We start from the raw sequence: 26,929 nt of genomic DNA, 5'->3' as shown, positions 1-26,929 counted from the left end.
TCTCTTTTTTTTTTTTTTTTTTTTTTAATAAATATTCCAAAAACTTTTATAATTTTTAATTGTATTTGTATTATTAATAAATAAAATGTAATATTCGTTTTATGAACAACGAGACTCGTGTTTCGTGAGTTGAAACAAATTTGGACAATTATCGACACCGTTGGATTTTCATTTTTTATTCTATTTTTTTTCTTTTTTTTTAACGTTTTATACATTAATTCAATGAAAGGATAACACACGAACAACGTTTATTTATTCGGTTTTCATTATAAAATCAAATATATTCGCGTTTGTTGTTAGTTAATTCGTTGGATAATAATTCCTTGTTCTATCTTTCCTTGGACGCAGCTGTTTGCCGGGACCGCCTGCATGTTCAAGTCTCACAACAAGGTTTGTTCACAATAATTCCAAATCAATCGTATAAACAATTTCTATCGCATATAGAAAAACAAACAAATCATATCCTTTTCTCTATGGTGTGTTGTTTCTGTTTTCTTCATGTGTTTTCATGTGTTTTGTCGTATGTTTTTTATCAAAATACGTGTCTATACTTGCGTATATATTAATTTATTCATCTATTAATTGCACACACACACACGTACATACACACATATATTTCGAAAGTCTATGTAAAATAGACACGCAAATTATTGGTGGCGTTGTAGGAAGTGGCACACGTTGTGTCGTGTCATTTCTCCGACCTCTCTCAACCTTATCGTTCGTCCTCGAGTCATTAAACTCATGAAAACAGGCTTCTCCTCTCGTTTTTCTTTTTCCAGTAATCCTTGAAACCTCTTCTCAGCTTTCTCTTGGCTCGTACGTGTTAGTTATACCACCTAATGCAATCCCGTCTTTCTATGAATCCTCATCAAACTTTATCTCCTTCTTCTTTCTATTTCTATCCATTTCTATCCATTTCTACCCATTTCTATCCATTTCTCTTCCTTTTGCTCATCCCCTCCCATAAAACGTCATCCCAATGCGCTTGATAAGCTTCTACCCTTTTCGCATCACCCTGGCTGGCTGGCTGGCACGTTTCTTTGTTTTTCAACGCACGTAGTCCCTTTATTCCTGCCCTCTGGCAAAGGTTCGCTCGATCCCTTTACTCGTTTCCTTCTTCTTCTTCTTCTTCTTCTTCTTCTTCTTCAACGTTGTGTCGTTGTTAGACATTTCTATGCGAGACACGAATCACGTTCGAAGGGTTCCTCCGTTTGATAACAGATTGAAAGAGTTTCAGTCAGGGTGTTACGATAGAATGGTACTCTTTCTCCGAGCAATGAAAAAAGATATTTGAATAAACTTCGTTAAAGATTACGCATAAGATAACAGATAATCTTTCCAGATCATTTTTCTTTTTATTTTTTTTTTAATATAATTTACGTAGAAAAAAAATCAAAGTAAAAATTAACACTCGATCGCGTAAAAAGTTTGAAGATCAATATGCAAAATGTTAAATATAAATGATAAATATTATAAACATTATACTAAGAATATTGAATTAAGAATAAAATCAGGATCGATTAAAGAAATAATGAACTTTGTACGATAACAATGATCGTTTTAAAGAGAATGATAAAGGACGGAATGAGAGGAGTTAACTGATTGGTCCGAGTTGGCCTATAAAACTTTAGCACTTGTCTCCTGGAATTGGTTGCTCGCGAGCAACAACGATGAAGTTAACGTATGACGTTCCGAGGAAAAACGAGGTCAGAATGTTGTTTCGACTTTGGTAGGAATACTGATGATGATGGGTACATACTAATTGGTAACCATCATCTCTGCTACTTCAACTTCGTCGTAGTTTGTGTTTTAAACACGTTTCGCGTCATTTGTGGACGCGTTCCCGCAATTTGACTCGTTCTTCTTGTTCGCGGGGAGTTGCTAATCACGATCTAATGAGTTAACTACGAGTTACCGTACCTAAGCTTCTTCATCTGCATCTGTTAGTCGATTAGAACCTTTAAAGCTTTTCGATCGACCCTTCGAACTAACCATAATCTATTTCCCTCCAATCAAATCCCTTCCCTTCCCTTCGCTTCCTGATCTATTAACTCTGTAATGTTACAAAACTTCAGAGAGATCACAGGTGTTGCATCGTTCCTACTAATTCTTTATCCCATAATTCGAATTATCCGAATAATTTCAATTATCAAACAAAGACAAACGTTTATACTCTTCCATTAAACGCATTCCCAATGAGATTCGTTTGAAATACTATTAGCAGCCAATGATTTTATTTAAATTAAATTGATTAAAACGAGCAACCAGCCAGTCAGCCAATCTATGCCAAATCGTCGAATTGTTTAACCGTGAAAATTTCAAATGGTATTTCATCGTTACGTTTAACGAACGGCATTAACCAACCGGCTACGAATATTATTATTATTATTATTATTACAATTTTTTAATACAATTTTAAATTTGGATGTACGAGTTTACGCTCCACGGAATAGTCAAGTGTGACCCACCGGTGGGTCACCCGGCGTGAACGTGTTAAGTATTCTACTATTACTGAAGTAGGATAGTCGTCGTCATTTTCGTCGTCATTTTTGTCACATAACATTGCGAAATCGTAAAATGTTCATAGAAGAAGCGAATGTACGGTTATTATCAACGCGATATGTATATCTATAATGCAAGATATTTATCTCTCTCTCTCCTCTCTCTCGATTCCTCGTACGCGTAAATGCGTTCGTTCGGTTTGTCGTATAATTGGTAGATTACTGTGCGGAAAGCGTAGCATCAAAATGTATAGGAAACAAATTGAAATGAATAATTACGTTGATTAGAGAGAGTTAACGAGACAGACAACGAGCAAGATAGATGACTTAAAAGAAATAAATAAATAGATATTGCAGAGAGAGAGGAAGATAAAGAGGAAATACAGGGGTGGGGGTGGAGGTAGGGGGGTTGGTTGGCGGTGGTGTAAGATTCTTTCTTCCTTTGGATTTCACGCGACACTATGCGTTCTCCAACGAGCTCTAATTAGTGACGTCACCGAGTCATCAGGTCAATCTACGGTATTCTAAGATAAACCGGCAGACACGCTCCTCCAGTCGTTGCTCGACTTCTCGCATGTCTCTTTTAAAGCGGACAACGATCCTCTTCTATCAGTTTGTCGAACCATTTTTCATCTGCTTCGATCTTCGATGATCAAAGATGGACGTGATTCGATATTACGTGAGTGTCAGTTACAACCCCTCGTGTTTTTCGATTTCAATTTTAATTACGTTTAGTGACATTTCAAATGCGAACACATTTGTATTTTTGTTTTGTTTGATTATTTTTTTCAGTTGGGGGATGCAATGTTTGTGGAACTACCACGAGTACGGTTGGACGGTGGAGCACGTGCCTTCCGACAACATTGGGGTTACGAATCTCGACCTTTGGCCCCACCACCCCCATTAATAGAAGAGGACGAAGCAGCAGTCGAGCCTGAAACTGTCAGCCTTCGCGAAGCCAACACCGCGTCTCCGATAGGTGAGAATTTCGTCTCGTCGTTGTTTATCTTCCACGAGAAGAATAATCTTTTTAAATGATAATTATCGTTGTCGGTAAAATAGATCCCTATAATATTTTCTCGTTCGTCGATGATTTTACACTTTAACGTCTTATTTATTATTTAATCTAGATTTTACGTTAGTTCGATTTGAAATGTTTGTTTTTTTTTATATATATATATAATTTTATCTTTTTTTTATATTCGATTCGGTCGGTAACAGATCGACATTATTAGTCTTCAACTTACCGATGCACATATAAACAAATTTCTATTTAACCGACCGCCCAGAAAGTATTCTACCTTATCGATATTTTTCTCCACGACTTCTAAAAGAAAAAATAATATATATATATATTATGTCATTTTATTATTTAAAATTAATGAGACACGTATCTCATTTGTAACATAATTGAAACGTATTATTTCGTAGACGAAATTTTGAATCCGAAATCAAACGTAATACGAATAAAATGAAATAAAGTAAGTATATACATACGTTTATATTAAACATTCAATCCAGACGAATAAATTTTGTATTTTAAACAATGTGAAAAATATAAAAAAACCATTTGAGAAGGGTTAATACAGAACGGTATTGACATCGTCACGAACTGAAACATTGAGAGCCCGTTATCCATAAGACTTTCCTGATGCGATCATCGTTCGAGCATTGTCTGAAGCACCGGATATGCCCTCACCGGAAGAACCATCCTAGTCCGAAGCATCAGAACCACGTACGATTATTCGATGTGTGATCCCCCTCCCCGTTCCACCCCCCGGCCCCTTTTCCCATCGTTCTTCTCTTTTCAACGAGAGCTTTTTGTCGCGTCAGTGATCTCTCTTGGGTGCGTCCGTGCGCGCTTGCAGGGCACGCATGAGCGCACGCATAAACGCACGCACCATTCTATTCATGTATGTAATATTAAATGCACCAAAGCTGTTTCTTTCTCTATCTTTTTCTATTTTTCTTTGTCTATCCTCTAAGTGAATTAGTCACCGTCACGTATTACGGCTTTTAAAAACCCGTGTGAATTGCTCCGTGATATTCTTTACAATAATATACGCCATTTTGGTTTCTTTTTCTCGTTCATGACCCAATTGATTTACATCGTAATTATTTGAATAATAATAGTAATAAGTAATTACGGATTATTATGAATGAAATTGATTTCTATTCGAGTAATTATCATTTGTTTTAATTAAGTTTCGTGAAAAGAGAGAGAACAGATTGGGAGTGGAGGGGGATAGACGAAGACAGAGATGTGAGAAATAAAAAAGAAGAAGAAGAAGAAGAAAAACTATCTCAAACTAATCTCACACTTTCGAAAGTTGTTACGTCTTACGGAAATTCGTCCGGTAAACTAGCGGGGCACCGTTAAGTGGCAAGAAGCGTGATTAAGTGCCGTAGTTGCGAATTAAACTGGGTTCTGTGTAGTACGTCGTTTCGTATGCCAAAGGTGTATACAGCGTGTATTTATGAACGTATATGTGTGTGTATGTGTGTATGTGTGTAGATGTGCCTGTACGTGACACCATTTGATTACGCACAAGTTTCAAAGCTTCTACGAACAACGCGAATGATTGGTTGAAATTATCGACGAGGAAAAAAAAGAAAAAAAAAAAGAGAACAAAATAGTATGTGATTAGAAGAAATTTAAAACGCCACAATGGCCACGTGATCGTGATTATTATCTCACACTACTTTATTAGATTCTTGGTAGGCGATGGTTTTAAATGCGATGATAATGACCATCGGAATTGATCGTGTTCTAAAACGTTACTTTCAAATATTTCATTAGGCTGTCTAGAAAGTTTTGTTATCTTAATATTTCAATAAATAATACTGATGCAATTTACAATAATACAAACATCAACGTTAATTACGTGATTTAATTATAAAACCATAATGAAAGCATTGACATTTGTCCAATGCATCTGTTCGCGACACCAACGTGACCACCACCATCAGACCGCGTAGGATTAATAATAATTATTAATTATATATATATAATATAATAATAATATAAATAATAATAAATATATATACATATACATTTATTTTTATTTATAGGTAAAATACGTATTAACGTTTATCTATAATACGTCCAATAAATTAAAAAATAATTCCGACGATTCTTATAATCGGTTTATTTAAAAGGTCAAGTCGCGTGAAAAGATTAACAAATCTATGTTTCTTCGATAAGAAGATATTTTTTTTTTTCTTTTTTCCGTGTAACTTACGCTGGTTAGGTTTACTCATCCTCGTTAGTCGCGTATTTTGTAAAGACACATCGTTTCCTCGACGATTTAGCGATTTATCGTTCGACCGACAACCGCACATCCTCCTCTAGCAATTTCAAGGCGTTTACTGTCGGGAGACAGTCAGTCTGTCTTCCGACTTCTTCGCATGCGTCCACATCGAACCAAATGAGAGAAAGAGAGACAGAGAGATAAACACAAATATCAAGAGCTTACGAATAAACAAGGATTTTAGATACACGGTGTCATTTTATGGTGTTTTTTTTCTTATTCTAAATTCACCCATTAATATTGCATTTCCAAATTTGTCTTTTCAAATGAAAAATCTCGGCTTTGAAATACTTCGTTGCAACTACGTTTATTAATTTGTCATTATAGTGTTTTAATATTTGAACGGTGTTTCCATTATCTACAGTGATTTTCAAAACCGTTTTTTTTTTTTTTTAGTGTTGTCATCGTTAAATTTTTAGTGCTCATACACGTAAACGTGGTTATTACAATCCCGTTAAATGGAAACTCTTTGGTCGTCTTATTCGAATTTCAAGTAGGAAACTTGAAACGTTTTGTGGGTGGTGTCTTTTCGGCTTCGACAAAGCGTTAGAACTCAACTCCGTTCGATGTAATTAATATCGACAAAGGTACAAGATGAGCCGTAAGAGTAAGAAGGTTTGGAAGTCGATTATACGACGTAAAAAGAAACTAAATTCTTATTCAGACGAGTGTCCAGAAAATTCTTGTAAGTTTTTCATCAATGTTTTTTCCTTGTTTTTTTTTTTTTTTCTATACGAGAGTAGTAGCTTTACATTACACGCGGATATATCGATTAAATATTAATTAAATTATTATCAATAGTAATTTAAAAAAAAACGGATGAAATATTTTGACAAAAATATATTTAAATAGATATATTTGAAATTTATTTGCATTGTGTTAAAAAATGTGCAATGTGGCTGTGTGCCCCGGCTGTGGTAAACCGCATTGGCTACTCGGAGAGACCCCCATGTTTTTCTACGGAAATGGAAACCGCACTTTATTTACGTTTACGTCATTAACCAAAACCCAACGCCATATAATCTTCCCTGACTATATTCGCCATTTTTATTATCATCTCTCGTAAAACTTTATCTTAGTTAAATATATCTGTGTGTGTGTGTGTATGTGTGTGTATACACGCGTAAGGGAAAGATAAAGATTAGGGATAGATAATGGAAGAAAATTTTCATGAAAACTGATTTATCTGTTCGTTCTCTTTTCATCTCATCTCTTTCAACTTCGAATCTTTTCCAACGCAATATTAAAATTAGTCTTGCACAATGTATGACGAATACGAGATTCGAGTTCACGGTCACCGTATCATCTCTCTTATGTTTTATTTTTTAATTCTCCGTAATGTCTCGTAATTTTTAAATTCTGCATATTCATATTATCTCTCTCTCATTTGTGGTTTATTCTCGTTATATTAATTATTCATTGATATTCAAAAAAGGTTTTATACGATACTCGCATTTTATACGCGATGCGTTAAAAATCTTTTGACGGATCAAAAGGCTCCTCTAGATGATTTTAAAAGTCAATTTTTAAAAAAATATTATCTCTTCTATGATATATAATTATGCACAAATTTAAATGATATAAATTTCATTCATGTAATATTTATATAAATATATATATGCGGAGCAATTATTATTTATATATAGGATAATAAGTAATATATAATAAAAAAAAATATAATATAATAAATATAAATATAATATAATAAAATATATAATATATAAAATAATATAATAAATATAAATAATATTTATATTAAAATATATTATATTATATATATGATATATAAATATATATATATATTATATAAATTATTTTATATATTATATTTTATAATATATAAAATATTATTATTTAATTATATTAATTTATAAATAATAAAAATATAATATTAAATATAAAAATTATAATAATAAATAAATATAATATAATAAAATATATAATATATAAAATAAAAATATAATATATATAGGTATATATATATATAATAAAAGATTATACGTTTGTGAAAAATCATGATAAACTTCAATCACGCGACGAGAAAATTCTTTCCAGATTTAACCCGTTTTCCAGATAAATATTTTTACAAAATGTGGAAAGCGATACGCGTTTCTCGAGGGATATACGCTTGACGAGCTTATGAAGTATACTCATACTAAGGTACTCACGTTCCGTAGTAGTAGCTTCGAATTGTAAAAAAGGAAAGACGAGGAAGGGACAATAAAGTCTGGGCACGCTTTGCCGTAGGGCAGACACTTTGTACTTGGCTCGGTAACAGGAGAAGACAATGGCAAGCCCTCGTAACGCGATCCTACACTTCTGTACTTCGGTTACAACGTGGTACAATTTAATCTCTCTCTCTCTCTCTATTTCTCTTTCTCTTTCTCTTTGCTTGCTCTCGTTTAATTATGCTTCATGCATATGAACACGTATACACGCATCCGATACTTTGCGACCATGATCGACTCTTTTTAACATTGACGAAAAACCTTGAAACACATTGATCGTTCTTATAACAAGTTAACTAATTTCATTTCAATACTTTCTCTCGATCGTACTTCGTAGGTATGATCAAATTATCACTAGACTTGTTCAAATTTAATCTTACATCACGCCTACGTTTTTATCAACGAATGAGAGTGAGAGAGAGAGAGAGAGACTCCTTGTACGGATGCGAAGATTATGCACACTTTGAAATAGTCACAGGAAACGCCATTTACTATGCTGCTCGTTGTAGCTCGATCTTCGTCACTTCTTCTCTCTCTCTCTCTCTCTCTCGTTTTTTATCTCATTCAAGCGTTGGTCCCTTTCGAGAATTTTCTTTGTTCTCTCTCACTCGGAGCTCTAATAATCGTCGAGTTTCACCTACCCACGTACTCGCTCGCTCGCTCGTTGGGTTGGCTTACGAAACACTCAAGGAAAACAATGTACACGGTGGTCTCGCGTCGCAAAACGCAAAAGGAGCGTTACGAAAGCCGGAGAAGAGAACGAGAATCGTGGATTGCGAGATTTTTCAAATTCTCTATCCGAAAGACGCGGGAAAGACTAAGTAAACGCCTTTGCTTTTATTTTCTTTTCTTTTCTTTTCTTTTCTTTCCTCGAAAAACATTAACGTTCGAGTATTATAGTTAATTATTTAATCAATGCTATACGTTCGTTATTTATGCGAAATGAAAAATTCATACACGTGGGTCGCGAGAATATATTTAATCATTTTCAAGGAAAAATTTAATAAACGTAAACTCATTGTATAAACGAATCAATTAATTATTTTCCACAAACGGTGATACGTGTTTTTTTTTTTTTTTTTGTAAATATTGAAAACATTTTTTAATAAAATATATATATTTGTATTAATTTTTAAAAATCGTAAATTATAACCTTCCAACAATTTTGTTACGATTAGTAGGATTATTATTTCGTTATTATTTTTTTTTTTGAAAACATTTTTTAATAAAATATATATTTGTATTAATTTTAAAAATCGTAAATTATAACCTTCCAATAATTTTTGTTACGATTAGTAGGATTATTATTTCGTTATTATGTTTCTTTTGTTTGAAAACATTTTTTAATAAAATATATATTTGTATTAATTTTTAAAAATCGTAAATTATAACCTTCCAATAATTTTTTGTTTCGATTAGTAGGATTATTATTTCGTTATTATTTTTTTTTTTGAAAATATATTTTAATAAAATATATTTGTATTAATTTTTAAAAATCGTAAATTATAACCTTCCAATAATTTTGTTTCGATTAGTAGGATTATTATTTCGTTATTATGTTTCTTTTGTTTGAAAACATTTTTAAAAATATATTTGTATTAATTTTTAAAAATCGTAAATTATAACGTTCCAATAATTTTTGTTACGATTAGTAGGATTATTATTTCGTTATTATGTTTCTTTTGTTTGAAAACATTTTTTAATAAAATATATATATTTGTATTAATTTTTAAAAATCGTAAATTATAACCTTCCAATAATTTTTGTTACGATTAGTAGGATTATTATTTCGTTATTATGTTTCTTTTGTTTGAAAACATTTTTTAATAAAATATATATTTGTATTAATTTTTGAAAATCGTAAATTATAACCTTCCAATAATTTTTTGTTACGATTAGTAGGATTATTATTTCGTTATTATGTTTATTATGTTTAAATTCGTTACGTTTGTAGATTATTATATTTCTTATTGATGTTGCCATTATTATCGTAAGATAACGTGAAATATTTTGCTGCGTTATAATTATTCAACAAGTTAATAATAACGATAATATATATCACGTTACTTCGAGGGAAACGTAACGAACGGAGATTAGAAACGAGAAAACGTCGTTTCTCTCGCACTTTGGAGAGATGAATGACGAAGACTACGACACAACCAATACAACGTCGACGTATACACACATACATGGCACGCATATGTACTTGTTGTTTATTTTTTTGATTACGTTTGTAAAGAGATTTGCACTCGCGATCGCATTTCCGTATATTGGCATGGGGCCTCTCCGACGATATGGTGGATCATGTGAACCCCAACCCCCCCCCCGTTAAAGGCTATTAAATTACACAGGCATTACATTAATTACAACGATTAATTATTTTTAGAGAATTAGATTGGTTTCGTATGAAATAGGAGAAAATGATTTAACGAGAAGAAAATCAAGCGTGGAAAGAAAAACGTTCGAATACGTTTAATTATTTCTCCGAACTTATTATTATATACCAAAATAGGAGATTCTTTTTTTTATATATTATCGACTTCAGTTCGATTAAATTTTTTTCTCGCGTTTAAACTTTCTCCTAGATTTCTTTTATTATTTTTTTTTTTTTACATTTTTTTATAATTTATCTTAAATTATTTTACCCGAAAAAAAAGGAAAAAAAAAATAAAATAAGAAAGAATAAAAAGGAAGGAAATAAAGAGAATGGAAGAAAAAGAACTTCGTTTGAATGTAGCACCACAATTGAGAAGAATTTCCACGCTGCAAAGAAAAGTATCACAACAGAGGCATACTTTGGGTCCGGAGCTGTCGTCGTCTCTACGAGAACGAGAACGAGAACGAGATACTGATCATCTCTTGGTCGAATGTAAGTTCTCACATACAGGTGTAGACATCACCGAGACAATTATTAAGCCATATTTAGAAAAAAAACAATCAAGCGCAATCTTTTATTCTTATTTTTCTTATTTTTCTTTTCCACGTCTACTTCCTCGCAATTGTGTTTGTAACGGGTGTTGCCAATCTAACGCAATGAAACCTCTTTTATCGTATTTCAAGAACCCGAGCAACGTTTTCAAGATAAAAAACAATAAGTTTAGATATTTTGCAAATTTTATAACGACGCGTTATTCCTTCAAAAGATGACCACACTCAAATCGTAGAATTTATTCTCGTTGGAATGTTTCAATTGAATCGTACTTTCGTTTCAAATGGAATTTACTGAAAAAGGGTTAAGGTATTTGATAAAAAAAATAAGAGAAAAAACATCTGCGCTAACAAATTTCGTATTCTTTGCTCGTCTCTAGCCCACACATATACACACATACACACGATAAACAAACAAACAGCATATACTTAGACACGTACGTGATATTCATGCACTGGGATAAAAGATATTCACGTTGGGAAAGGATAGAATGCTTTTCCCGAATGTTTACGCGAGGAAAGATCACTTGGAAAGTATCCAACAGTATTTTTACGCGTTTCGTCGGCTTCGAAAGTGCGGGAAAGAGTTGCTCTGCAGCTTCTACTCCTTTTCCTTCTCTCCTTCTTTCCTTTCTTCTTTCCTTTTTCCATCTCTTTCTAATTCTCATTCTTTTTCTCGCCAACGAAATGCATTTTTTTACTTAAAGGGTGTTACATATGTAACTTTCGAGATCGTACTTCTTTCCATTACGTCATTTCTATTCTACGCTTACGATTCCTGACCTATATCCGATACCACGAATCCCTACCACTACTAATAAACTGCTATGTACAACCAACCTCTGGATTGATTTGAAAATGTAACTCAATATTTAATCTGAAATACGAAAAAATCTATATATATATATGCATTGTTAGATCTAATTAATTAGATATCGTAGAAAAAAATAAATGTATTTGATTGGCACACAAATTTGTTTCAAGCAAGGTCTGGATTGATTTGAAAATGTAACTCAATATTTAATCTGAAATACAAAAATCAATATATATATATATATATATGCATTGTTAGATCTAATTAATTAGATATCGTAGAAAAAAAATAATGTATTTGATTGGCATACAAATTTGTTTCAAGCAAGGTCTGGATTGATTTGAAAATGTAACTCAATATTTAATCTGAAATACGAAAATCTATATATATGTATTGTTAGATCTAATTAATTAGATATCGTAGAAAAAAATAATGTATTTGATTGGCACACAAATTTGTTTCAAGCAAGGTCTGGATTGATTTGAAAATGTAACTCAATATTTAATCTGAAATACGAAAATTTATATATATATATATATGTATTGTTAGATCTAATTAATTAGATATCGTAGAAAAAAAATAATGTATTTGATTGGCACACAAATTTGTTTCAAGCAAGGTCTGGATTGATTTGAAAATGTAACTCAATATTTAATCTGAAATACGAAAATCTATATATATATATATGTATTGTTAGATCTAATTAATTAGATATCGTAGAAAAAAAATAATGTATTTGATTGGCACACAAATTTGTTTCAAGCAAGGTCTGGATTGATTTGAAAATGTAACTCAATATTTAATCTGAAATACAAAAATCTATATATATGCATTGTTAGATCTAATTAATTAGATATCGTAGAAAAAAAATAATGTATTTGATTGGCACACAAATTTGTTTCAAGCAAGGTCTGGATTGATTTGAAAATGTAACTCAATATTTAATCTGAAATACAAAAATCTATATATATATATATATGCATTGTTAGATCTAATTAATTAGATATCGTAGAAAAAAAATAATGTATTTGATTGGCACACAAATTTGTTTCAAGCAAGGTCTGGATTGATTTGAAAATGTAACTCAATATTTAATCTGAAATACGAAAATTTATATATATGTATTGTTAGATCTAATTAATTAGATATCGTAGAAAAAAATAATGTATTTGATTGGCATACAAATTAGTTTCAAGCAAGGTCTGGATTGATTTGAAAATGTAACTCAATATTTAATCTGAAATACAAAAATCTATATATATATATGCATTGTTAGATCTAATTAGTTAGATATCATAGAAAAAAATAATGTATTTGATTGGCATACAAATTTGTTTCAAGCAAGGTCTGGATTGATTTGAAAATGTAACTCAATATTTAATCTGAAATACAAAAATCTATATATATATATATGCATTGTTAGATCTAATTAATTAGATATCGTAGAAAAAAAATAATGTATTTGATTGGCACGCAAATTTGTTTCAAGCAAGGTCTGGATTGATTTGAAAATGTAACTCAACATTTAATCTGAAATACGAAAATCTATATATATGCATTGTTAGATCTAATTAATTAGATATCGTAGAAAAAAAATAATGTATTCGATTGGCACGCAAATTTGTTTCAAGCAAGGTCTGGATTGATTTGAAAATGTAGCTCAATATTTAATCTGAAATACAAAAATCTATATATATATATATATTGTTAGATCTAATTAATTAGATATCGTAGAAAAAAATAATGTATTTGATTGGCACGCAAATTTGTTTCAAGCAAGGTCTGGATTGATTTGAAAATGTAACTCAATATTTAATCTGAAATACGAAAATCTATATATATATATATATGTATTGTTAGATCTAATTAATTAGATATCGTGGAGAAAAGATAATATATTCGATTGGCGCACAAATTTGTTTATATATTTTATATATATCTAAATAAACAAATATATACATATATTAATATATTTTATAATATTAATCTCGTTTATCTCGACCAATCTAATACTAATTGTTAATTATATTATATAACGCATTAATCGAAGTAATTATTTAAATTTGTATATTACCATTAGTTAACTCGGATAATATTTTGCTATTTGTTTTAGGTGAGTTGAAGACACACTCATTGCCGAGAGGATTTCCTCCGGAAATAATCGTGAAGCAGTATGATCAAGGTAAAAATGAGAACTGTGTATATATACCTACACTTTATTGTATGTATGTATGTATGTGTGTGTGTATGTATGTACCATTAATTACGTCGTTCGAAATCCATATACAGGTAATGACGACAGGCTTTTTATATCGTTCGAGTATTCGTTTAATATCTCAAAAAGGCATCTCCTCTTATTTTTTGCTACTCGAGCAGCACCCCAAAGTGTCTACTACTACTCGACCTAACTTTTCCTCGCAATCCAAGCTCGTTCGTTCCTATATCGTCGTTGTAATAGGTTCACTCTTTAACACGTCACGTCATTTTTGACGTTCTACCATCAATTGGACCACACACACATACACACAGACACATACAGCAATTTCTCTTCGAAAAAATGTATCCGCAATTTTAATATAAATTGAACGATTCACTCGACCGCGTCAAAAGAATTTTTGATTTCGCTCGCACGTATAATTTCTGTTACGAAATACGAACGCAACATCCCTATAGGAACACCTATGGAAAATATCTTCGATGTTTGCGCCGAATTTCAATGTTTTTCCAGTTCTCTGTTAGGAAACGCATTTATTTATTTCAATATTTTTCCTACAAAATAAATCCCGTGCAACGGAGGATTAACTTGCTGTTGTGTACGCGTTGGAAATATAATATCCTCGGGGGAAAAATAACTTGGCACACACGGTGTATACTCGATTCTCGTTAAAGTTTAAATTCGTTGGAAAAAAAATATTCGAATGGCAAAAAGAAATAATCGATTTCTCGTAGAAAGAAAGAAAGAGAGAGAGAGAGAGAGAGAGAAAGAAATGATTTAACGATCGACGTATTTATACGTGACGGGATTTTCTTTTCTCGAATTGACGCATTTTGGCAAGGAGTATCGGCTTCCCGATTATCGGTCCTTTAGAAATTCTAGATACTCGGTCGACCACGGGCATTTCCATGTTACCAATGTACATACATAGATTTGAACGTTTGCTATGCGGAGATCGATTGAAATGGATGATGATGGATAGATAGAGACAGGAAGACGGACAGAGGGAAATATCGGGATACAGTTTAACGAATTCTATGATTCCTAGATTATATAATACTATTGCAAAAAGAACAAAAATATCGATAACGTATAATAATTCGTTTGATTTTCAATAAATAAAATAATATATTCGTATATATTAATATATAATAATATTATATATTAAATATAAAATATATAATTAATATAAATAATATAAATAATATAAATAATATATAAATAAAATAATATATATTTATTTTCAATAAATAAAATAATAATATATAAAATAATAATTCGTTATTATTATACCTAGTAATAAATAGTAATAATATATTAAACCTTTTATTACTAGAAATCCCTAGATGGGTCATCCGTGCATCTGTACGAACTACTGACCCATTTAAGAGTTGTACCAGAACATGTTGTAACGAAAGAGTTCATAATTTTCTCTCCCTCTCTCTCTCTCTCTCTCACACACTCACTCTTCCATCTTTTTCACAAGTTCACCCCTAGGAGAATGGTACAATAAAGAGAAAATTTGTAGAACTGGAAGAGACATTGTCGCGTTACGAAAAGTACGATTAGCCATAGCCAGAGCATATTTATGATGCAGCATGGCCGTGAGCCAAGTTAATGCGCCAAAGTTACGTCAAACTATAGAGAGCAGAGGAACGTGGCGCACTCTCTTTGCCTGTGGTTTTAGAGAACTCACTTTATTACTATTCCCTACTAGTTGGTTGTCTCTATTTCTCCTGGTTACTCTCCTATTGGACACGTTTTCAATGCTACCGTGTTTTATCTTATTCGGTTTATGTTAGCAAACACGTACGCGTTCGAAGGAGTAGGTCACAATACGAGCTTTTTCAAAATACTTTTGGTTCATGCATATTTCATCTACGAACATTTGCGATTAGGATAGATCCGGAATAATTTATTGTTTCGATGATATTTGAACAAAAATATTTGCATGCATTTTTTTTTTTTTGGTTTTATTTATTTAATTTTTTTATTTTGCGTATGTGTGTGTACGTGTGTGAGTGAGTGGGTGAACGTAAAATTAAATGAATAGAGAGGAAACGGATCCAATTTTAGTCGTAGCGAGGTAAACTCATTGAAGACGAGAATGCTTTTAACGCATCTTGGTAATCGACCTTGGCCTACTATCTCGTGGTCAATAACGTCGATAGTTAAAAGACGTACGTTACTTATAGTTAGATATACTAAAAATATCGTGTACTCGATAATTTGTTATCATTGAGTCTAGATATAAACGGGATCTTTAAATATAATGTCATCGAGCTACAATTACCTTACGCTTCGATTGATAATTAATGGGCGTTAAAAAAAAAATTTCTCAACTGAGAAACACTTATCCGCATATAGATAACGTACATTTTTAGCTCTCGCGCGCATACGAAGTTTTTCTTTATTTATTATAACATCGTTGTATGAACTTTCAAGTTAAATATAAAGAACGCGTAAATTTGTTTTCTTTTTATACAATTCTTACCCGGAAAATGGTATGCTCGTTTAATATCCGACTCGGGTTAATTTTATTTTCTTCAAATTGCGAAACAACTTTTTCATCTACCTCAAATAAATTTCGTCTAAGAGATAATTATTTGCGTAGAAAAAAAAATATGGAATTATAAAGTGGGTTAATAGCGCGTCGTCGTAGATCTTTTTTCTCGTTCTATCGTAAAAAAGTAAATTTGATTTTTCGTTAATTTTAAAATGAGACAAGATGATAGTTGTTGCACATCGAGCGTTAAAAATAATGTCCGGTGGCGTCGATTGTCTCGCGCGTGGTGGGTCTGGGTTCTTTGATAGCAGAAGGAGGATGAGGAAGAGTAATTTACGAAGAGAAAGAGAACGGTAGGGACATCTTTCATTTCCTTTTCCTTTTTCCCTATCAGATCCCCGTAGAATCCAGGGGGGCCCCAGCTGAGAATAGCTCGTGGCTCGACATAGGTCGCCATCATTCTCCGTTAAGATTTCCCTCTTTTTCAAGCTCAAGTCTGGATCTCTTCCTACCAACACTAACTGCACGTTGCAGTTATATAGTGGTAGTACTATTACCGCTGTTACCACTACTATTACAAGGATTTCTCTTATGTCCCCCTCTTCCTCCCGTTCTTCTCTATTTGTTTCTCGTTTCTGGCCAGACGACTTGGCGCGCGTGCCACTTTACGTGTTCCAACCTATTCATTCTCTCACTCTCTTATCGTTATCTCCTTTCCCCCTACACATCTTTTTCTTTCTTTCAATGAGCTAGTAAAAATCTCCTCCTTTTTTACGTCATTGAAAATTTATCTTTGATACGAAAAAAAAAAGAAAAAAGGAAACCCCTCGACGAATGACCCAGTTAAATAATAATAATAATAATAACAATAATAATATTACGAACTACTTGAATTTCTTCGATAGAAAAATATCAAATATATAATTTTTAACGAATATATTAACCATTTTGATTTATTTTCTTTAAGCCTTTTCCGAGTTGCGAAAAAATGAAAATGAAAATCGAATGAACGTCGTCGAATTACACTCGACGCGGGCCGATCAGCTGATCGACGTAGTCCAATAAATGGATGGTAGGAGGGGTGGGGATACGATGAAAGCGCCAAGAAGTGATCGTGGCCAATGGTGGAAGTTATAGCAGTTACCTCCTACGCTCGGGGAATCCAAGGAACGAGACAACAGTCCAATTCCGATGTTCCCGCGCGACGGTAGACGATCGAGAGTGCTTCTCTCGATCCGCCTACTGCGAGTATCCATCCTCTCTGCTACTACTCTCTTCTTCTTCTTCCTCCACCACCACCACCACCACCTCCACCACCACCTCCACCACCTCCTTTTGGTGCGTCGTAGTCGTCGTCGTCGTTCTTATTCTCTACCGTCGTCGATGCGAACATCGTTGAACGCGCCTCCGCGTCTCGTCGAATCGAGCTCGGGAACGGGAAGTTGTTCGTTCGTTAGTGGTTTCATTTTTTTTCTTCCTTTCGAGTGGTGTTCCAAATAATAATAATAATACACATTATTTCAATAATAAAATGAATATTCTTTAAACATATATATATATATATATTTTTACATATATAGAGGAGAGGTAATATATTTTATTCAAACGTTGATCCGTTTAAAGTGAACATATATCGGTGCTAATTTGATTTGAGATTGTTTTTTTATTTTCTTTTTTTTGTTGCTTTTATCAAAACGGTAGCAAATAGTTGTCGTCGTTTCGTTTCTCTTCCTCATATATATATTTCATTTATTTAATCTATTTTTATACGATGACGACAATAATTTCTCTACCGTTACCGTGTTTTCTTGTGCATTAACGAACTAAAGAGGAATTTTGAGCGTTTCTTATCACCTCTAAAGTGTCACGACGTTATATTGCTAACGTCACCTCGCGTTAAGACTAATTGTTTTTCTCTAATCTATCCAATTAGATTATTGTTTAATTCGATGTTTCTCTCCCGAAAATGAACAAATAATCGATTATATATTCTTCATATTAAAATATAAATAGAAATGAACAAAAAAAATTACTTTAACAATTTGCACGGAAATATATATAAAAGGCCTTGTAATAAATATAAGACAAATTTTGAAAGAGAGAAGAGTTAGGAGATAGCAGAAACGTAGATTAAGTTAGATAGATTAGATTTTATCGTGGGTGGTGGTATCCTGTTCGAATCCGTCGCGAGTCTCTGATGCTCGAATTATACAATTATACATATATATATATATTCATATATGTGTGTATGTGTGTGTACATATCATGCACGTTATCTTTCTTCAGGAAAAAGAAAATTGATGATTGATGGATTTGATCGTAAAAGACGAATCTTTAGTTCTTTTTTCTTTTCTTTTTTTTCTTTTTCTTATATCCCGCCAAGTATTTTTATATTCATTATTATTACAGTTCTTGTCTGGTTTTTTTTTTTTTTCTTTCTTTTTTAATCATAAACATGTGTATATGGGGCAAGTGTATACGTCTGTTATACCTATCCATTTAGCTATCTTTATCTCTCTCTTTCTGTTTCTCTCTTTTCCTCAACTACAAAACAGTGGAAGAGTTCGATAACTTTGAAGCTTCTCTCCAAGGATGATCTTTCACCTTGACGTCTTGATCTATCTCGAAGGAAGATCTTTTACTCGAGGAGAGCGTGTTCGCGTGCGTGTTTTCGCATTCCCACGAACACTCGAATCTTATTTTATACACACACACACACACACATAAACACCCTTTCTCTCTCTCTCTGTTTTTTACGAATTAAATGTAATTTTCGGTATATGAATTTTCATTTTTACAGAATTCAAGGGTGAGAAGATCGTTCGGAAGAAAAGTTTCTTTCACTTCTTTGTTTATCATCTTTCTATATATTTTATTTTGATTTTTCTTTCTATCATCCTTTCCTTTGTAATATCCGAAGCTCGTCCTCCTCCTCCTCCTCCTCCTCATCCTCCTCCTCTTCTTCGTCTTCGTCCTCTTCGTCGTCGTCGTCGTCGTTGCACGAAAGTGAAAACCAGTTATAAACCTTGTCGTGGTGTTCTCTTGCTTGACTCCGTTTCTTTTCCGTATTTGGTCGAGCAATGAGCTTGTTCAATTCTCCGAGAAGTTATGTCTTAGGCGGCAGACAATTTTTCTCCACGGTTAAAAGACAAAGAGAGAGATTCACCTTTTGGATCGATTTCTTCATGATAAAACAACATCTTCTTCGAAGATAATACTTGCAAAATGTTTTTTCAAGTATCTTACCTTATCCCCAAATTACCTCTGCTATTCGCGACTCTACATTACGAGAAGAAAATGATATAATTTGGAAATGATATAGCATTGCTTGTATTTTTTTGTTTATCGGTGTAAATGTATAAATGACTATCATTAAGTATGTATATTATAATAAGCTACTACTTATATTAATACTACATCATTTTCATATTATATAAATACATAATTTGTTAATATAGTATTATAAATAATTTGAGAAGATTGTATTCTTGAGAGGGCCAATTGTGTTGTTAATGATATGGGGCACCCGTAAAAAGGGTCAATTTTATTTTTTCATTGTATTTTTTTAACGAGATATTCTTGCATTTTAAATTTAAATTATAAATGTTATAATAACTTTTAATATATTCGTAAAATATTGAACACCATGATTATATATGAAATAATCATTTAATTATGATCTATCTGAGTGAAATAAAAATAATATACTTACAAAAAATTCAAGTACGTAAATGTAACTAGTTTAACGATGTGTTTTAAAGATGAGTCAATTAAAATCATATTATTTAAAAATAAAGAAATGAAGTACACATTGTGAAATTAAATACGGGTTAATTAAAATCACGCTCGTAGAGAAAAAAAATAAAAATAAAATCAGCGAGTGGAACTCGTTGATACGAATTGATACGAATTGATACGAATTGATACGAATTGATAAGAAATAAAATCAAAAGTTTGACTTTCTCCCCCTATTGATATTCGGCTATTAAAGAAGAATTATCTATAATCTATCGATAGAAGAGCTCCCGTTAGAAAAGAAACGAACTCCCGATCGTTTGGCACGCGTAACGATTAAGAAGAACCACGAAGAACTGCTTGGTAATCGTAAAGGAAGGACGAGTTTATCGCACGAAAGCAGATAAAAGGATATCGTTCTTCCACAGGCTCGCACCTGTTTGCACCTACCGCCATGACTAAGCGTATCTTTTTCTTTCTTTTTTTATTCTTATTCGTCGTAACGTTTTCTACTTACTTGCTTGCTTATTTGCTTGCTTGCTTGCTTACTTAGGACTAATGGAAGGAAAACCATTCTTCCGTCCTTTCAATTTCCTTCCTTTCCCTTTTTCACTTGACTCGGGTCAAAGTCCAATAAAAGATCATTAACTACTTTGAATATTTTCATCCGATAAATAAAATAATCTTCGATAAGTTTTTTTTACGTATGCATCCCCTACAGATTTGCGAAAAAGTGTGACACTAAAATAGAATTCATGGGGAGGAGGGTAAGTTTACGAAGGGTAATAAATAACGAGAAGGTCAATGATATTTTCGTAGTCGGTTCCCCATAACTTTTCTCTCTCTCTCTCTCTCTTTCTACCAAATATTCCCCTTCTTTGTTAAACTTCCTTTCTCGTCGTGAGTGCACCAGTTTTCGGCTTCGACGTTTCACCCATAGAAAAAGAAGAAGAAGATGAAGAAGATGAAGAAGAGGAGGAGCAGGTGCGAGAACCTTTCGAATTCGCAGCTTTTATTCCAGTCACGATTCTTCGGCAGGTGGTAGAAAGACATTTCAGGGACTCGTTCTTTAAATTTTCTTTCCGAGAGAAATCGATATCTTTCGCTCATATTTTCTTTCTTTTCTTTGTTTGTTTTCTACTTTATTTTTTAAACAAAAAAAATATGTTCGAGCTCTTATTCGAAATCTTTTTTTTCCCAACTTAGAAATCATATTTTTGTTTCTTTTTAATAATTCGCGTCAGTTGGATAAAATATACAAATATTATATATTTAATTATTTATTGTAGATAAATTGTCATAGTAATTGCGAACATCCCTGACGCCGATTAATTCTTAACAACTCTATTTCCACAAGTTTTGTGAGAACTCACTTGGCCTATTAAACTCGTTCTCTTATTATCTTTGTTACCCAGAGGCCGAGCAATTACAAGCAAGTCGTTAGTCAACGGGTCACAATGTTTCAGGCTGATTAACGAACGAGACTGAGAGATCATATACTTGTTTCTATATATTTATTATACAAACAAGTATATTATGTACATATATATATATATAAATCTATGCAGGTGTATATATATATATATAGGTAGGCTCTGTTATTCACCTGAAAATTGCACCCTCGGGAAACGAAGTATCTCCGACGTAAGATTTTTTCGATTCGTTCGCGTTTTACAAACGAGATCTACAGATGAGAATCGTTGGTACTGAAAAAGAGAAAGAGAGAATGATTTATGATCGTACAGAGAGAACAAGGTAAAAAAAAGGAAAAGAGAGAATATTTTCAAGAGAGAAAGTAAGTACCAACTAACGAGGAAACGCATTCGAATCTATGAATCTCCGGATTTTCTGATCAATAGTTAACTAATCTTACTCAGCTGTTTTCTTTTGACTAAAATATTCGATCCTTCTTCTTTTCTACTCTTCGAGTTGATTTTTATTTAACACCGAGAATGAATTATTCAATAAACATAAATATATTTCATTTCATTCTCGCGTAATCTTTTAAATGTCCCTCTTGCAATAATCTACCTAATGAGATTTATATTTAATTGCATAACTTTCATCCGGGAACTTATGATTTGACAATTTCGTATCTTGAAACGTATTATTTAGCAAAATTCATTTACTCGTAATTAATCACAGAGAAAATGATATAATTATCTCTCTCTCTCTCTCTCTTTTTCTTTGTAGATATTTAAAATGAAGATTGATGAAATACCGTAAGAGACGAAGTAGTAGACTGACAGTTAAAAAGTAAATTATATCTTAGAGCTTACACAATTGGCATTAAAATCAACCCACTTGCCACCTTTACTCGACTACTTTCTTTTCATAGCGTATAATCACGAGACTATAAGAATATACGTTTATAAACTTCTTCTACACGTTAGGATAGCTGCTTAAGGAAGCAACGAAGCTCGCTCACTGACCACACCACCACCGTACTCGGAATTATCCTATTCGTTGCGAACAATCGCGAAACGTGCAACAGGGACTGCACTTTGACTACGGTTTGCGATCGGTTAATGCATAATTTATGCTCGTACCGTCGCCTCAAGCGCGTGGGTGCTTACTAGTCTCACACAACGAACAAATATACACACAAAGTACACACTAGCAGCACGCGTTTATACAAATACAAAGATTGTTTCGCTAAAGCAAGCAAGCATCTTGTGTTTTCCTAACTCGTCGTAGCGTCGTAGGCGTTTTCTTCGAGCTTTTTAACTGGGCCACCAAGTCTAGCTTGCAATTAAAATCGAAGAAAGATCTACGTTTGTGTATTGTACATGCGTATGCGCGTGCGCGTGTTGTGCACGTTTCCTACGTGTACGAGACGAAACAATATTCGTTAGAGTTTACCACCTGTTGCTCGTAAAGTATAGATTTCTTTAAGTAGAGAAAAATATCCTACGAGAGAGGGAGGAAGAGAGGGAGGGAGGGTTTAATATATCCCATAAATAAATTCTCTTGTCGGTCCCCCCCCTCCCTTCCTTCCCAATCCCCACCCCGTTCGCATTTCTCGCATCAAAAAGTTGATATACGTTCCCGTAAATGAGAAGAAGAGGGCTTGCCCTTTATCAAAGCCAACAACTCGATAGATTTATCCTCTAATGTCGTAACTCTGTGCTAACGTCCAAGACGTTAATCATACGACTGAATGAAATCATTCGAACTTGTACCCTCCAGTAGTTATCAAGTTACCTAACAGAAAAGATTTATCGTTTCAAACTTATACATACTGGAATTGTTTTTTATTATACCAATTTATTCGCATTTTTCTTTTTTCTTTTTACAATCAACCATAAAGAAAATGATTGACTTATTCCAACAACTGTCAATTTGGCAAATGCTAACAGAAATAAATGATTTTCTTTCTCACTCTCTCTCTCTCTCTCTTTTTCTAATTATTTCGAATTTATTTATATTCATTTGATTGCAATTACAATTATGAATTTCGTAAAATATTTGAAATTTGTCATTTAGATGAACGTTTCATTAGATTGAGGTTCTGACGTTAATTTAATTGTTTTAGTGCGAGACTTTGTTCTTTAGAAAAGAATATATAAAAAATATATATACGTGTATGTTGTATATGTATATGTTCGGTTGTCGCGAGTTCGAGTGGCCTTCGCGATTTCAGATCACGTAACGCGCTTCCTGAAATTAGATTTAATTGTGCAACGCACGAGGTCGCCTACGGATTATTGTTAACGTTTCCAAGCTCCATGGTTAATACTATGATAAAATAATACATTTTCGCTTCCCTTTAAAAATCGACCGGTCTACTAAAAAACTCTTTGACCCTTCTTTTTTTTACTTTCTCTATCCGCGTTAATTACGACCCCCGTTACTTTTATATCTTCTAAAAGAATCTATTAGATCATTAGGATTTTATAGAAAACGTTCCATTGAATTTGATTCCAACGTACAATCTCGTTGTATTCGATTAAAAATAACTTTTATCAATTGTACAAATTGTTCGTGCAAATAATTGCGATCTCTTAAATCATAATTTGAAAAATAACGAATATTAAAACATAAATATAACTAAAATAAAAATATAATAATAATAAAAATTAATTAAAGAATTGAATAATAGGTTTGCGTCGAGAAAACGAGTATAGGGGTCAGAAATTGTTCTCCTGGGTGGTGGGATGGGTTATGGGGTCATCATTGGTACGTCATCGTTTTTTCAAGTAAAATTAAGGAAATAAAAGGGTGACAAAAAGATGAAATCAACATAACACGATTGAAATAATGAAAACAAATCAGGTAGAAATTGTTTGTTCGTTTATTCGTTCGTTTGTTCGTTTGTTCTTGCAGAACGATGATCCTTAAAATATATAAGAGCTCTCATAGCCAGTCTGTAACTCGAAATACCGAAGAGAGACGCGCCTTTGGTATCTTGAATCTTCTCTATTTTAAGCGTGCCTATATCCTCACACCGTAAACGTTTTCCATTGGTGGAGAGGAGAGTTCGTATTTTCCACGTTAACCGTGTAGTGTGTGCCTTTTCTTACGCCTATCGTCCAATCACGATCAAAGAACATCGTCTTGTTTCGATACGCTTAATATTTTTTCAAATATTTTTCTGCTTGTTTTTTTTATTACTATGCCAAACGTCATTTGTGTACATTTTTATTTTCTTTTATTTTATTTTATTTTATTTTATTTTTGTTTTAATCTTTTTTTTCCCACATTATCGTCACTTTCACTGATTCTTGGTGGTGGTGTCTCGTCTGTCTAGTAGGTCAGTTCAATACAACGTACTTGCCAATAATTTAACTTAAAACTCGTTAGACATTCCCAGCATGAAGTTATTGCCATTTATCAAGCATACAGCGAGTCGCGAAGCATGGAAAGCAATTTTTAATAAATGATAATTACAATTTTCTACCAGCCGAACAATTTTATTTTTTCTTTTTTTTTTTTTTTTTTATTCAAACACTCCGTAGAGGAATAACATTTCTAGACAGAATTTTATAGCTTTTCCTCGGTTATAATTTAAATCAAGTTAATCTTTTCGTAATCCTACCTTTGAAACGATTCAAATTTCGTATTGGATGCGTCGTATCTCGCGAAATTTTGTTAGATAAAATTCGAATATTAGAAGAAACTAGGTAAAATCATTTTCAAAGCGTGAATTGTATAGTACATGGTTGATTTATCTATCCGTGGCTGTTTACAATTTATAAACTTATCTATGTTCGAACCGTGAAACACGAAATGATTCGTATAGAATGATTGAAAAAAAAGGATAGGATTAATGGGGAAACGAACGCAACCATACACCATGAATCCGTTTTCTAAGGAGGAGACTAATACATTACCAATACCAACTCCCAAACGAACAAACGACCGAACACGAAAAAAACCAGACAATTCCTCTTATCCACGTTTAAAGTTACACTGTCGATTTGCCCTCAGTTGGCGCTTGATGCTGGCTTTGGGTGGTTAGGTTTGCGTTTCGTTACTTTAAAAAAAACCACACCTGACCTAAAACGCGGACTGAATACATTTTTCGCGTTTATAGTATCCACTATTATTCCTTAACTACTGCGATCGACGTTGACATTTTCTAACGATTTAAGCCAAGAGGGACCGAAGAGAGAAAACTCGAAACGTGGGCTAAGCGATTAGTGAAGGCCCGAGGCTGGAAAACGCGTTAAAGGAGTAATCGTTCACAGCGGAGGGAGGAACGGAGGAGGGGGGGAGCGGAGGGGATGGCCATCGACCAGACCAGAACAGTGGAGAGAGAGGGGACCGAGGATGTCGCTGACACTAAAATATCTTAGGAGATGAAGAAAAAAAGATACCGAGCGAGCTCGGGGAGCGCGTAACGGGTGTAGGCGCGGAAGGTGTGAAAAGGGGGGTGGTGGGTTGGTGGGGGCGTGGGTGGTAGATGAAAGAAAAGCGAGGTGGGCCGAAAGAAAGGGGAAGCGAGGGGAGGCGCAGACTGGGCAAGGCGTAGTTATATATGTAGAATTTATTAAAAATGTTAGTATTAACCCCAAATTATTCTATGATTTGTATAATAATTTAATAAATTTGTATATAATTTTCAAAAAATCCATATTACATAAATATATAAATACTATTAATAAAAATATAATATTAATAATATCATTTATATACTACCCATTTATATATACTCTTTCATACTTCCAGAATAATATTTTATGATTTAATGTATAAACTGTATTTCGAAGATGAAAGAAAATAATATAACTATAGGATTCCTTATATATAATAGAAAATATGTTATACACATTAAGAATCTAACGAGATTATGTACGTTATATATAATATAAACACAAGGTAAACGTTATTGAAGCTATACTACACAGTGTACGTAAACAAAGTGGTAGGTAGAAGGACAACGTCCCAGTACTGTTCTAAACACGGTATCGGTCGGACGTATTACATATTCCTCTCGAAGTTACACGTAGGAGTATACCTAATTGATTATCAAAACTATTACAAATTTATTAATTAGATATATTGAAAAAGTATCTAAAAGATAGCACGGTTATAGGTATCGATTAGAACAATCTAACGGGTGAGATAAATAAAATAAAAAAAATGTAATCGTAATAAACATTCGAAAATAATCATTCGTGTTAAAACAAAAATAAAAACGAAAGAATTAATTAGATATATTGAAAAAGTATCTAAAAGATAGTACGTT

The 26,929-nt window shown here is 32.8% G+C and overlaps 1 protein-coding gene across 9 annotated transcripts in view; it reads left to right on the top strand.

Moving 5' to 3' along the window:
- LOC122519095 (ras GTPase-activating protein raskol) overlaps positions 1-26,929 on the top strand; it is a 135,004-nt gene that overhangs the window by 61,445 nt on the left and 46,630 nt on the right. For 4 of the 9 annotated variants that reach the window (XM_043638301.1, XM_043638296.1, XM_043638295.1 and 1 more), the window contains 3 exons: positions 349-390; positions 3,294-3,480; positions 13,896-13,964. In XM_043638301.1, the coding sequence (XP_043494236.1) occupies positions 349-390; positions 3,294-3,480; positions 13,896-13,964 (298 nt within the window). Of the gene's footprint in view, positions 1-348; positions 391-3,144; positions 3,181-3,293; positions 3,481-6,391; positions 6,498-10,777; positions 10,910-13,895; positions 13,965-26,929 lie in introns of those variants that run through there. The other 5 variants (XM_043638299.1, XM_043638300.1, XM_043638304.1 and 2 more) reach the window with 4 other exon arrangements.

The sequence above is a fragment of the Polistes fuscatus genome, unplaced genomic scaffold, assembly GCF_010416935.1.
Source record: "Polistes fuscatus isolate 324 unplaced genomic scaffold, CU_Pfus_HIC Scaffold3, whole genome shotgun sequence".
NCBI classification, from domain to species: Eukaryota; Metazoa; Arthropoda; class Insecta; order Hymenoptera; family Vespidae; genus Polistes; species Polistes fuscatus.
This window is presented reverse-complemented; position numbering and strand designations above follow the sequence as displayed.